This window comes from Eupeodes corollae, chromosome 1 (genome assembly GCF_945859685.1).
Source record: "Eupeodes corollae chromosome 1, idEupCoro1.1, whole genome shotgun sequence".
NCBI classification, from domain to species: domain Eukaryota; kingdom Metazoa; phylum Arthropoda; class Insecta; order Diptera; family Syrphidae; genus Eupeodes; species Eupeodes corollae.
Genome location: NC_079147.1, coordinates 43,275,717 through 43,290,202, shown reverse-complemented (window position 1 = coordinate 43,290,202; position 14,486 = coordinate 43,275,717). Strand labels below are relative to the sequence as shown.

The window sequence follows — 14,486 nt, the reverse complement described above, 5'->3', positions numbered from 1 at the left end:
CTCTTCTGGTTCTTGAGCTATGGACAACGAAAAAAACGTCGCGCACGTACGGACATACGAACGTATGAAATCATTCAGTATTTAAATACAAACATAACTCACTTAAAGTTCATTTTATTGAATTAAAGAACAAAACAGATTATTTAAAGTTATGAAATACAAAATGTTTCTTATTTTATTTATTTGCATTTGTCAGTACTATGACAGTCCCGGATTGACTAGCTTTGAAGTGCAATTTTTCATTTACAAAGCTGGTTAAATTTTGACTACGTAGATTTATGAAGCAATTTTTAGAAGAAGAGAGGCCAATTTCCCATGAATAGCTCACTCTGGCAAGCCTGCACACAACATACTGATACCACACATTCACTGCCCTAGCCTACCCTACCCTATTCGCTGAGGCAGGCAGACTTTCCATTTCCATAACTTGAGCTTCATAAAATATCACTTTGCCTCCGGAAGATCAGTCAAGAAAAAACTATCGTCGAGTGAGGTCTTACGATTTTAATAATAAAAATAATTATATTCCACGAAAAATATATATAAAATGGCAAAGAAAATCATTAATTTCGGTGCTGGCCCAGCCAAATTACCTGAAGAGGTATGTACCAACCTTGTAGACCTTTTTTATTTATTTTTTTTAAAGTGGTTTCACTTTTATCAATTTATATTTTTACTGTAGGTCTTAAAAGAAGTACAAAAGAACTTGATTGATTATGAGGGAACTGGTCTAAGTGTCATGGAAATGTCACATCGATCGGCTGGTTACTTTAAAATAAACGAAGACGCCTTGAAAGATGTCCGAGAATTGATTGGAGTTCCAGCTAATTATAAAATCCTCTTTATGCAAGGTGGTGGTACCGGAATGTTTTCGGCTGTTGCTCTCAATCTAATGGGTCGCACAGGTACAGCTGATTACGTGGTGACAGGTTCTTGGTCCGCAAAAGCCGCTAAAGAAGCAGCCCAATATGGTTCGGTTAATCTGATTTTGCCAAAGGTACAAAAATACACATCAGTTCCAAGTCAGAGCACATGGAATTTAGATCCAAACGCATCATATGTCTATTATTGTGACAATGAGACAGTTGATGGAGTTGAATTCAATTTTGTACCAGAGACCAAAGGTGTTCCATTAGTCTGTGATATGTCATCGAATTTCCTATCTCGACCGATTGATGTGAGCAAATTTGGTGTGATTTTTGCTGGAGCGCAGAAGAATATCGGAACAGCTGGTATTACTGTGGTAATTGTGAGGGAAGATCTATTGGGCAATCCAATGAAGATAACACCATCAATTCTGGATTTCACCATAACCGAGAAAAACAATTCAATTTACAATACCCCACCGACTTTTATGTGAGTACCTTACATTGAATCTTTTCTACATAACATAATTTATGTAAATTACGTATACAAAAATTAATCAAAACAACATAATCACAATCACATGTTATTAGGGAAGGGACTGACTGATGGAACTTTTTGTGTATTCTATCAACTTTTGTGACGTCAGAATGTTATCACTTGTTTGACGTTGGTTTAATTGTATCAAAAAAATATTTTTGATTCGATTAGGAACTATTTAGTCACTATGAGCAGATTATGTTTGAAGATAACAAACTGAATGCTATTTTAGATAATTATTTTAAAAAACAACTTGCGAACTGTTGCTGTAGATAATAATAGTAACTAGAATTAACTAGCGGTTGATAATGTCAACAAACATAATAAATAAATATTATTGTAATCTATGAGGAGTTAGGATGAGATAAGTTTTAAAATTTGTTTTTATCTTACAAGTTCAATAATATTGATTACAAGAATAAAGTATTTTTAGAAACTCCTAAATTATATCATAAACTATACACAAGTACCTCCTACAGAAGATTTTGTTTTTAAGGTTAGGCCTTATACGGCTTATATAATTGATCAACAAGGTATTCTTACTGTCAATATATTTGCACTTTTATAATGGCCATAATTTAGATCCGGCTTCAAAGGTTTTTGAGTTATTTTTAAAATTTGATAAAAAAAGTGTGCTTTTTGAGGATATCTAAATTTATAAAGTAGCTTTTTCCCAACACAATTCCGAATGGTTTTCCAAACCAATAATCCCTTTCTTCAATATACGGTTAAAACATTAATATTATTTCATATAATATTCGAATAATCTTCATGAGTTGTTAGATTTCACCTGTCAAAAATCTGAATGTAGTTATTCTGCTAAAACGGTTTTCAACAGAAAAAGGTAAAACGATCTGAAAGTAAATTTTGTTCTTGAACCAAATCTGTTATCTAAACAATTCTATTAAATCGAGTTTTGAAATATATTAAAACAAAATTAATAAAAAGAGGCTGGGATGCGACCCACACTGATAACTTCCCATCCCGTCTGTCGATTTGTCTTGCTTAAAAGTTTGTCTTTTTGTACTCGTATCAATTTTTACCAAATTTGGGTACTCTTTTTGTAGATTTTATTTTTTATATGAAAAAACGGACTTGGATTTTTATATAAAAATGACTGAATATCGAAAACAATATTTTCTGTGAAATAAAATAAATTTCAAGCCAATATTTTTAAGTTTTGAAAAGCTATTTTAGTCGAAAGTAAATTTTTACGAAGTTTTAGTATTGTTTTTATTTTAGAGTTTTATTTTTTGTAAAAAAAACTGTCAATTCGATTTTTTTTAAATTTTACCAACAATATTTCTTATGAGATAAAATTACTTTAAAGCCAATACTTAAAATTTTTAAAGAGATTTTGGAGTCAAAAATCAATTTTTACCAACTTTTATACATTTTTTTAGGTTTTTATTTTTTGTAAAAAAAATGTCAATTCGATTTTTTTCAAACTTTAATTGAATGTTGAGAGCAAGATTTTTTGAAAAATAAAAGTAAATTAAAGCCAATATCTCAAAGTTTTGAAAAGATATTTGAGTCGAAAATCAATTTTTACCAACTTTTATACATTTTTTTTTAGGTTTTTATTTTTTGTAAAAAAAACTGTCAATTCGATTTTTTTCAAACTTTAACTGAATGTTGACAACAAGATTTTTTGAAAGATAAAAGTAAATTAAAGCCAATATCTCTAAGTTTTGAAAAGATATTTGAGTCGAAAATCAATTTTTACCAACTTTTATAATTTTTGTTTAGGTTTTTATTTTTTGTAAAAAAAAATGTCAATTCGATTTTTTTCAAACTTTAACTGAATGTTGACAACAAGATTTTTTGAAAGATAAAAGTAAATTAAAGCCAATATCTCAAAGTTTTGAAAAGATATTCGAGTCGAAAATCAATTTTTACCAACTTTTATAAATTTTTGTTTAGGTTTTTATTTTTTGTAAAAAAAACTGTCAATTCGATTTTTCTCAAAATTTTTCAGAATGTTGAAAACAATATTTCTTATAAGATAAAATAAGTTTGAAGCCTAAATTTAATGTTTTTGAAAAGATATTTGAATCGATATTCAATTTTTACGAACTTTGAGTAATGTTTTTTTTAGATTTTTATTTTTTATAAAAAAAACTGTCAATTAGATTTTTCTCAAAATTTTATCAGATGTCAAAAACATTATTCTTCGTTGCACAAAATTGTTTTAGAGATAAAATCATATTTCAGTCGTAAAATTTTGGAGGTGACAAATTTTTTTTTCAGTTTTATTGATTTAAAAAAAAAAACCGTTATATTGATTTTTTTCAAAAAATATACCTGTTTGGTATCACGTTACAATCTATTATATAAAATTTAAATCAAGTCTCTGGCGTTTTTGGTTCGTAAGATATTTAGGGTTAACCAAAATTTTCACCTTTTTTTCAAACTGCTATGCTATGGTAAAAAAAACCACCCACGCAATTTTCTTGAGAGCCCTTTCTGCATCTTTCTGCCTTATTATCTGTATAACAAAATTTATTTGAAGTCGATATCCCTTCTGGTTCTTGAGCTATGGACGACGAAAAAAACGTCGCGAACGTACGGACGTACGGACGTACAAACGTACGTACACACGCACGCACAGACATCTTTCTAAAAATCTTTTATGTCGACTCTAGGGACCTTGAAACGTCGAGAAATGTCAAAATTTTCAATTTGACAAATCGGACCCATTACAATAACTTCCTATGGGAAGTTAATAATGTTGAAGGCGGGTATTTTAAAAAACTTTAGCAAATATTTAAAATTAAAGTTTAGATTGGAATTCAGCACTAAACATTAACACCAAAACTTATTCTTCAAAACTATGAAAGTATCTAATTTAAGGTTTGCTAAAAAATGTATTTAGAGTCAACCAAAGACTAACACCTAATGAGAATTTCCAGAAACTAATTACGATACTGAAATGATTTAAATTTTATCTAAAAGACAAAGATTTGTGCTTTGGAAAATCATTAACAATTTATAGTTAAGAGATATTTCGAGTTTCAATTTAGCCTTAAAAACAGAGTTTTTGATTGTTTTTAACATATTTAAAAGTTCATATTTTAAAAACTTGATGTGATGAAAAAAATTGAGAGGCGATATTTGCATAAAAGTCGTTTTAAAAAGAAATAATAGTGTCGGCCAGAGTAGTCAGTCTTATGTCATATTATTAGGTTTAATCAATGTTAGAAATTTAAACACAAAAAAGAGGGTGGGATGCGATCCACACTGGTAACTTCCCATCCCGTCTGTCGATTTGTCTTGCTTAAAAGGTTTGTAGGTTTTCGTGTTTTGTTACAAAAGGTGTCAGTTGAATTATTTTAAAAAAATTGAAAATAACAACAATATTTTGCATATGACTTTTTTTAAATTTATTTTTAAATTTTTAAATTTATTTCAAAATCTATTTTTGTTAACGAGATTTTATTCGAAAGCCGATATTTTACCAATTTTAGTAGCATTTCTTAAAAGTTTTTATTTCTTATATAAACAAATACAAATTAGATGAATGATATTTATTATTATTGTTTAAAAGATATCGAGAACCGAACATTAATTTTTACCAAATTTGTGTACTATTTTTTGTAGATTTTATTTGTCTATGAAAAAAAACGGACTGTTGAATTTTTATAAGAGATTTACTAAATGTCGAAAACAATATTTTCTGTGAGATGAAATAAGTTTGAAGCCAATATTTTAAATTTTTGGAAAAGATATTTAAGGTGAAAGTAAATTTTTACCAAGTTCTAGTATTGTTTTTTTTTTAGGTTATTATTTTTTGTAAAAAAACTACAATTCGATTTTCTCAAAATTTTACCGAATGTTGAAAACAATATATCTTATAAAATAAAATTAGTTCGAAGCCGTAATTAAAAAGTTTTGAAAAGATATTTGAGTCGAAAGTCAATTTTTACCAAATTTTTGTATTAGTATTTTAAAAAAACTGTCATTTCGATTTTTTTTCTCAAAATTTTACTGAAAGTTGACAATAATATTTTTTAAAATATAAAAGTAGTTTTAAGATAATATCTCAAAGTTTGGAAAAAGATATTTGAGTCGAAAATCAATTTTTATCAACTTTTGTAATTTTTTTTTTTAGTTTTTTGTAAACCTGTCTATTCGATTTTTCTCAAATTTTTTCCGAATGTTAAAAACAATATTTCTTATAAGATAAAATAAGTTATAAGCTATAATCTGTATAGGTTTTTATTTTTTGTTAGAAAATTGTAAAATAGATTTTTTCTCAAAATTTGTCCAAATATTTCTTATAAGATAAAATAAGTTGAAAGCCATTATCTTAAACTTTTGAAAAGATATTTGAGTCGAAAATCAATTTTTACCAACTTTTAGTATTTTTGTTTAAGGTTTTAGTTTTTATAAAAAAGACTGTCAATTCGGTTTTTCTCAAATTTTTTCCGAATGTTAAAAACACTATTTCTATAAGATAAAAGCCAAAAGCTCAAATTTGTGAAAAGGTATTTGATTCGAAAATTTATATTTTACTAACTTTTGTTTATCTTTTTTATCATAAACTGTCCACTAGAATAGATGTCAAAAACGTTATTTCTCGTTGCATACAATTATTTTGGAGATAAAAGTGACAAATATTATTTTTCAGATTTTTTATTTATAAAAAACCGTTAGTTGTATTTTTTTCCAAAAATATGCTAGCTTGGTATTACGGTGCAATATATAACATACAATTTAATTTAAGTCTCTAGCCTTATTGGTTCGTGAGATATTTAGGGTTAACCAAAATTTTAATTTTTTTTTGTAAATTGCTTTGTTAAAAAAACTATCCACTCAATTTTTTTTCGAGAGTCCTTTTTGCATCTTTCTGCCTTATTATCTGTATAACAAAATTTATTTGAAGTCAATATCTCTACTGGTTCTTGAACTATGGAAAATCTTTTATTTCGACTCTAAGGATCTTGAAACGTCGAGAAATGTCAAAATTTTCAATTCGACAAATCAGACCAATTACAATAACTTCCTATTGAAAGTTAAAAATATTTAAAATGAAATTCAAAAGGCTTGATGGAAACAAAGGTGTATAGAGAAATGATCTAGATAGTTATTATTTTTGAAGACCTTTTGCTTAAATAATGCTTTTGTTCATCTTCGTGGCATGACTTTATTCATAGTATTTTTCAGCTCAGTACTGTTTTGTCACTTTAACTACATTGGAACTTCGAAACGAGGAAAAAATACGTTTTTTAAACAAATCTAGAAAGGAAGGCGCACACATAAATTCTACCCCATCAAAATCTAATAACTACCGTCAAAAATGGTTCGACCAAGAATGCTTCACCGCAAGAAAATGCAATAGCTATAGAGCTCTCACTTAGGGGCAGGAAAATTGGCCGAACACTTCAAAATATTGCTGAATCCCTGCCACTTGGAAGACCACAACTTTCACTACGCAGAACCACTTGTCGAAAATAATCTACTTGATAGGGAAATAACTCTAAATGAGCTACAGTTGAGCCTGTATAGCTTTAAGAACCGAAAAGCACCATGTCCTGATCGAATCCCTAACAAAAACAAAAAAAATGCTCCTATCGAGTTCCTAACGCACATGCTTGACGCCTTCAATTTCATCTTCAGAACCGGTATAGTTCCTCAAAAATTTAAAGATGCTGTGTACCCGATCTATAAAAAAGGTGATGTTAATTTGGCATGTAACTACAGGAGTATATTGTTCATGAGCTCAACAGCAAAACATTTTCTCTGCAATTCTACTTAATCGAATAAACGAATGGATAGAAAGAAACGAAGTATTAAATGAGTATCAAGCAGGTTTTGGTAAAGGCTACTCAACAATAGACAACATTTTCACTGTGACTACCATTGCCCATAGTTTTCTGAAACATAATAAAAAAATGTACATGTTTTTTGTCGACTTTTAAGCAGCTTTTGACCCTATTGATCGCAATGCATTGTTCTACAAACTGTCACAGAACGTATTGTCTCCGAAGCTGTTAAAAGTCCTCAGAAATATGTACTAAAATACTCCACAATCGGTGTGGGTTGACAAAAGTATGTCGGAATGGTTTTACACACCATTAGGAGTGAAGCAAGGCTGTCTTCTGAGAGCAATATTGTTTTCACTGTTCATTCTTCTCATCTACCTGCTGGAGTATGCGTAGCAAAAATAAGAATTAAAGTGCTTCTTTATGCTGACGACGTCGTTATGTTTGCTGAATCTCCGCAGAGTCTTTAACTTATGATTAATAAACTCAATACTTATTGTAAAACCTGCAGGCTTGCAATCAATTTAGAAAAATCAAAAATTATAATCATTCGCAACAGGCAAACAAAATTGGGAAACGGCGAAAAATGGTTTCTAGATGGTGAATCAATTGGAACAGTCACGCGATACAAATACCTTGGTGTTAAACTGCAATCAAACATGAAGTTTTCTCTTCACCTTGAGAAAAAACTGATAAATGTTGATTCAACTTAAAATTGCAATACGAAGACCGGGCTGAATTGAAGCAAAATCAGTACAAGTTACTCGAGCTTCACGACACTCATCAGCACAACGAGTGCATTCAACAAGCTACTAACTCTATCAACAGACCGATCTACCCAGAGCTCAGCTTGAGCCTAAACTGCAACAACTATTTTAACGATTCGAATAACATCCCATCGATTTCTTTAATTTGCAAAGCTAGATGTGATATGCTTAATTTAAATGGTTCAAAAAACATAAATATTGAGACACAATGAGAAGACACTTTTCATCTTTTAGCAATATGCCCTATCTACAGAGACTTAAGATGCAATTACTTCGGTGAGTTGACTTTGACTTTGGAACAAACTAAAACCATATTGAATGGTTCTAATTGGGTAGCCCTCAATAGTTATCTTAAAGGTGCACTCAAATATAGACACTACATAAATACTGAATTTACATAGTAGTTACATCATGATCTTGCGACAGGTACTTTTCATCACGATTTTAAATTATTGTTCATTTTCTTCTTGTAAAAGATCCAAAATGTAAATTTCTCTTGTTTTTTCTCTTTTTTGTATTTTGTTTACTTACAAAATTCTGAGTAAGAAGTTTTAATTTTCATTTAAATTACTTTAAAATTATTGTTTTATATTACATACATACAAAATGTTTAACGAATCAATCGGGCAGACGGCAATGCCACGCCCATAACTTTTTATGTACTAAAATTTGAATTGTAAATTTTGTAAACTTTATTATTGGAAAAAATAATAAAATCTAATCTAATCTTGATTAGATTTTCCGCACTAAGCTTTAAAATTAGAAAACTTTTTGTTGTTATTAAAATTGTGTGCTTTCGTTGCAGAAGTTCAAGGCTAACACAATACAATAATTTTAGTTTTTTCAACAAAAAAACTTCGTGACACCTTTTTTTTTGGCTTTAAAAACCATTTTCGCTTTTGTGGCATTAAAACGTCTTTAAGAACTTTTAATTATTATTAGAAAAATAAAGGGGACCCCGTCTTGACTGATACTTAATTACCAATCCATTATAGATAGAGGGTGTTTTATTCGCCTGGTTGTCTTCGCACAAATTTTGGTATACTGACAAATCCAACAAATAAAAAACAAACCTCGAAATATGTATATATAATTTTGTTTTTCGTTAATTATTTAAAGGACTCTAGAAATTCAATAACCAACTTTATTCCAATCTTCAGCAGTGAAATGTTTGTATTCATTGGTGCACTTTAGACGCTTCTTAACCATAAGGGTCATTGGATTTCAATTTGGATTTGGAGCAGATTTACTTTATTTATCAAAATCATAGTCACTTAAATCAGTGGCATGTTTTCGCTATCAAATCTCTGGACTCTGTCTGTACAAATTCTATAACAGTCCATAACTACCGATCATCTCTAATGGCGATGACACAACAGTTTAACATTCACCTTTGCTATGTGCCGGTCAAAGAGACATTCCAGGTCACTGTAAGGCAGGAACGGTACAGTACAGCCCATTCTACCACGTTTGGCAAATGATGACATACCAATCGCTACTTGTAAAATATTGCTAATGCAAGACGCTATGAAGAAGGAAAACACCAGATGAAAAAACATCACCACGCGTCAGTTAACAAGAAACATCTGGCCAACATTAGATTTAAAGCGATCACGGTGCTTGCTTGCATCTCTCTATGCAGATCGCATACAAGGTCGATAATTGGTGTCATAAACGGACACTGTCTAATAGGAAAGCACGCCACGCGGGTATTCTCAAATGACTTTTGCAGTAGCTGTATGGACGATGAGAGGAGAAAACAGTTCTTCACCTTCTCTTTACATGCCTTGCTCTAGCTCAAAAATTCTTTTCTAACGATCTAAATCATATTAACATAATTAACCTCCCACGTTTCGTAAGGGACTCAAACTGGTTCCATTGAGCTTAGGAGAAAGCCTCAAGATTCATGTGCTATCACAATGGGCCATTAAACTGGCCTGAGTGTGTCCGATTCCATGATAATATGCTTACACCTACATCTTAAATGGTTTTAGTGAGTAAACGCAAAGGTAGTTTCCTGTTCTTAAGGCAAACATTTTTTGAAGTTAAAAAGTAAGTAAGTCTTTTTAGAGCTCTAAGGTAGCTGTGTATATTTCCAGCCTTACAATGAAAACACAATAATAATTCATGAGTCTCATTGGCATAGATTCATGACGATATTGCACCCTTAACGGCACCATCATTAAATAACTTCTGATTTTGTTTAAAAAATAAAAACATGATTCAAGCTCGTTAATATGTATTTTTGATTATCGCTGATAATCCACATCAAAAATCGTTAAAACCACGAGTTTTGTTTTATAAATATTTGAAGTTTAAATAAAATAAAGGGTCCAATAGCCCGTTAAGAACTAGGGCCTAGTGACTAACACAACTATACATGTTGACAATCAAATATTCACAACAAAGGCTTTCAGTGCTTTTAATAACATCAGGATGGTATTCCATCTAATTGGTATTTATTTCTCGAATTTCTTACACGAGGAAAGAATTGTGTAACCCTTTATGATCTGGCTGTAATCTGTGTGTTCTTCTTTGTCCAAAACTTGAGTACAATTCGACTTTGCTTTATAATGTTATGGCATCCCCATCGTAATCGTACTGTCGCGAGAAAGATCTCAAAGTACATTAATACGGTGGTTTGGTTCCTATCTCCCTTATGATTCTGAATATGTATTCTAAGCTCGTTCCGAATAGTTGTAAAACAACATTTGATCAGTCAATCAAAAAAAAAAAACAAAATTTCTTAGCTTTTAAATGTGTGGACCTATTTTCTCTTATCGAAAATGTAAGTACTTTCAGTCTCTCCGAAACCCGTCTTTTTCTTTTAAACAATCAATACAAGTTGTTTTGGAGGATATGCACAAGGGATCTGTTTTGTCCTCGATGCCCTTCTTTTTTTATAAATAATCTCCTGTCTGTAAATTATAATTCAATATGGTAATATTCGGCATGGTCCGACAATTGAAACTTATTCACACTTGTAAATAAAACACAATTTTACTTTATTTAAATTGTTTTAAATTTATTTATTGAACACTTTCAAATATTACTTTTTAAAAACTGTCTTTACTTTATCGCAGTTTACAACCAATAATGAACCGCTTCGCTTCCGAGCACCTATTTATATGCCTTAAATCGATTCGAGAATCTACAAGGTTGTTCTCGATGCTTAACGAAGCGAGTTCTCCTCTTAATCACTAGATGTTGCCCTTATTCTACCATAACACGATATTAAAAGAGATAAATAGTGTACACACATTACAATATATTGCTTCGCTGAGTCTTACCTTTTGATATTCATTTCCAGACTCACATCCCTCTTTTTCGGATGTGAGACTGCAACAACAAAATATGGTAAGAGTTTAAAAAAAAAAACCGGCCTTAAAAGCCTTAAAAAACGATGTTGAAGTTAAAATTAAATATACCTACACCCTCGTCATTATTTATAGGTAAAACAAACATCAATGAAATTGAACATCTCGATCTTGTGATGCTCAGTATTTGCATCACAAGGGATTTCGCTCTACTGGCTATTCTGTGAAGTACAGATATTAGTTCTTTAACCATACTAAGCGAATGTCGAATGCATTACAATTCTCATTATTTCCTTGTCAATGCACATGAATATAAAAATAATGCACGTCAAAAACTAATTTCTAACTTCTCCTTTTTTTCTAATGGTCAGCTTACACATCTTTGGTAGCTTTAAGCCATAAAGTACCTTGCCTAAAGATTGCTGTAAAGTTTTATGTCCAGTTGCATTCCCCTCCTCGCCTTCTCAAACAATTTTGGTGTAGCATTCACAGTTTGAGGATTTTTCATAAGTTCACCCATGTGCTCAATTTCTGACGTAATGCTTAGTATAGAAGTTCTTTTTCAGCAGCACATCAAGAATGTCAAAAACAGGACTCTCATTTGCATCAGAATATTCGAGTCCATGTTCTTATCAAAAATAATTTTGATTCAATTCTTAAAAACGTTTCTCAACCTTAAATAAATTCCTTTCAATTTTAAGCTATCTTACTTACTTCAGTCAAAGTCTTCCTCATAAGCGAAAGATTTCAAGTAATTGGTAAATTCGTAAAAATCTATTAATTCTTATGTGAATATATAAACACGGATTTTCATTCCTGACCATTGTACCTTGATTCAAAAAATGAGGACCTACTTGTTGAATAGAAGACGAAATAGTATAAACAGAACTAGATAATTTTTCGCCTATAACTCTCGCTTTAAAGATCCATTTTTTTATAATACTTTAATTTTATTGATTGTCTATGCTTATTTATTTCAGTGTTCACGTTATGAGCCTCGTCTTCAAATGGATCAAACGCAGTGGTGGCCTCCAAGCAATGTACAAAAACTCTCTCATCAAATCCAAACTCATCTACGATATTATTGACAAATCAAACGGCCTATACGTGTGTCCAGTTGAGAAGGAAGTCCGATCCCGCATGAATGTGCCATTCAGAATTGGCAGTGCGGCAGGCGTTGATGACTTGGAAAATGAATTCTTGAAACTATGCGAAAGCAAACATTTGATTCAATTGAAAGGACATCGTTCAGTTGGTGGAATTCGAGCATCTCTATACAATGCCATGACCATTCCTGAGACACAAGTTTTGGCTGATTTAATGGTTAGCTTCCTTGAGAGCAAGAAAAACCATTGAGCAAAATATACACAAACAGAATAATATTAATTTTAAGCAAATTAAAATGTTAATGAGAACATTTATTTGGACAGTCTTAGTTTATTAAAGTAAAACATAAATAACATAAATAAATCATTGAAGTAGATTTTTGTGTCTGAAAATTTCATCAAGTTTTGATTCCAGAATTTCATTGGTTCCACGAAGATTGTCAACAACTTTCTTAGCCCAAACGAAAAATTCTTCACCGCGTTCCTATGAACATAACAATATTACTATCAAATGTTAAATAAGTGAAAATCGGAAGCTCACCTGGGGCCATCCTTCGGGTAGAACAATTTGTAAATCCCTGAGATTATCTAACTTATCAGCTAGTTTGACTAATTTTGCCTTTGTGCTTGAAGTCTTCGCATGTTCGATTTGAAGTTGTTTTCTTTCAAGTTTCGGTAGACTTTTGTCATCGGTTACTTCTCGAACAATATCAGCGACATTCTTTCCAAATGCCGTTTCAATTTCTTCAAAAGTCGTGTCGGTGTCTTCAACGGTATCATGAAGAAGAGCAGCTTGTAGCACTTCCTTATCGTCGATATTAGCTTCAACAGCTAAAATTGTTGCAACGTTAATGGGGTGATTAATGAACGGTGGTTTGCTGGGTTCCTTTCTGCGTTGATCCTTATGTTTGTGAGCAGCAAATTGCACGCATCGCATGAGATCAGCTAAAGGATTCGGGGTCATATCTGAATATGAAATGAATGAAAGTGTATTTAAGCGGTTTAAATTGTTGCATTAGCTGTATTTTGAAAGGTATAAGGTATCAGACCTAAATGCTTCTGCAAAATAATAATAAAATAAATTTAAAATTATAGAAAATGTAGATATTAGATATTTGATAGCGTAACAAAACAAAGCAAACCACGAAACCAAAAATACTCAATTACTAAGATGAAAATCTTAGAGTGACATTTCGGTTTGCCCAAAAGCTGAGGGTTATAAAATGTGAGAATGTATGCGTAAAATGAAACAAAAACCCATTCTTGCATTTTATCGTTAGACCAATCAAGTTTATTCATTTTGAAGGTTTCATGGGAGCGTTCGAAAAAAGAAAGCAGATCTCAATCGGTAACATGGTTTTAAATTGGAAGATTTGTAATTTTAATAAAAATATAAATTGAGAGCGATGTTGAATTTAAAAAATTGAACAAAAATATACATTTTCTAATTATTTATTAGTTTCTTATTTTGTTTATTTAATATCCGCTATAAATGGAAAAGTGTAACAATAAATAAATAAAACTCGAGCTATAATATTATTTCTATCCACTGACGATTGTAAAAGAAGTAAGAGCTATTGTATGTGTTTGCAAGCCGAATTGCAAGTTAATGTAACAAATAGGTCTAGAGGCCTGTAGGTGAACAAATGCAATTGAATCCTGAGCGTATCTATGTACATAGAAGAAATATATTATTGTCTAGAGTCCCGATCCCGACCGGTACCCGTCCTTCCTAAAACACACATCCGGTGAATACACGTGAGTGGTAAAAAAGTAAAATGGGGGATTGGGCTACAAAAACATAGGCTGGGATGCGACCCACATTGATAACTTCCCATCCCGACTATCGATTTGTCTTGCTTAAAAGTTTGTCTATATGTATTAATTTTTGCGTACTTTTTTGTAGATTTTATTTTTGTATGAAAAAAACGGACTGTTGGATTTTTATAAAAAAAATTTCGGAATATCGAAATTAATATTTTCTGTGAAATAAAATAAGTTTGAAGCAAATATTTGTAATTTATGAAAAGCTTTTTGAGTCGAAGTAAATTTTTACAAAGTTTTAGTATTGTTTTTTTTTTAGGTTTTTAATTTTTTGTAAAAAAAACCGTCAATTAGATTAAATTT

General features: G+C 30.9%; 2 protein-coding genes across 2 annotated transcripts; one reads left to right on the top strand and one right to left on the bottom strand.

The window, feature by feature from the left end:
- Window positions 1-445: 445 nt before the first annotated feature.
- Window positions 446-12,736, top strand: LOC129939531 (probable phosphoserine aminotransferase). Its single transcript, XM_056047573.1, has 3 exons — window positions 446-601; window positions 683-1,356; window positions 12,234-12,736. The coding sequence occupies exons 1-3, from the start codon at window positions 548-550 to the stop codon at window positions 12,607-12,609; spliced, it is 1,104 nt and encodes a 367-aa protein (XP_055903548.1). The 5' UTR covers window positions 446-547; the 3' UTR covers window positions 12,610-12,736.
- LOC129939532 (guanosine-3',5'-bis(diphosphate) 3'-pyrophosphohydrolase MESH1) lies at window positions 12,651-13,567 on the bottom strand. The gene is made up of 3 exons (XM_056047574.1): window positions 13,409-13,567; window positions 12,901-13,325; window positions 12,651-12,843 (listed from the first exon to the last, which is right to left on the bottom strand). The coding sequence occupies exons 2-3, from the start codon at window positions 13,321-13,323 to the stop codon at window positions 12,724-12,726; spliced, it is 543 nt and encodes a 180-aa protein (XP_055903549.1). The 5' UTR covers window positions 13,324-13,325; window positions 13,409-13,567; the 3' UTR covers window positions 12,651-12,723.
- Between the last annotated feature and the right edge of the window lie 919 nt (window positions 13,568-14,486).

Bases quoted from the DNA above. Each gene is read 5' to 3' on its own strand.
- LOC129939531 (XM_056047573.1), top strand. From the start codon at position 548: ATGGCAAAGAAAATCATTAATTTCGGTGCTGGCCCAGCCAAATTACCT. The intron at 602-682 runs GTATGTACCAAC...TTTTTACTGTAG, and splicing joins CAGCCAAATTACCTGAAGAG to GTCTTAAAAGAAGTACAAAA. The intron at 1,357-12,233 runs GTGAGTACCTTA...TATTTATTTCAG, and splicing joins AATACCCCACCGACTTTTAT to TGTTCACGTTATGAGCCTCG.
- LOC129939532 (XM_056047574.1), bottom strand. From the start codon at position 13,323: ATGACCCCGAATCCTTTAGCTGATCTCATGCGATGCGTGCAATTTGCT. The intron at 12,844-12,900 runs GTGAGCTTCCGA...TTATGTTCATAG, and splicing joins TACCCGAAGGATGGCCCCAG to GAACGCGGTGAAGAATTTTT.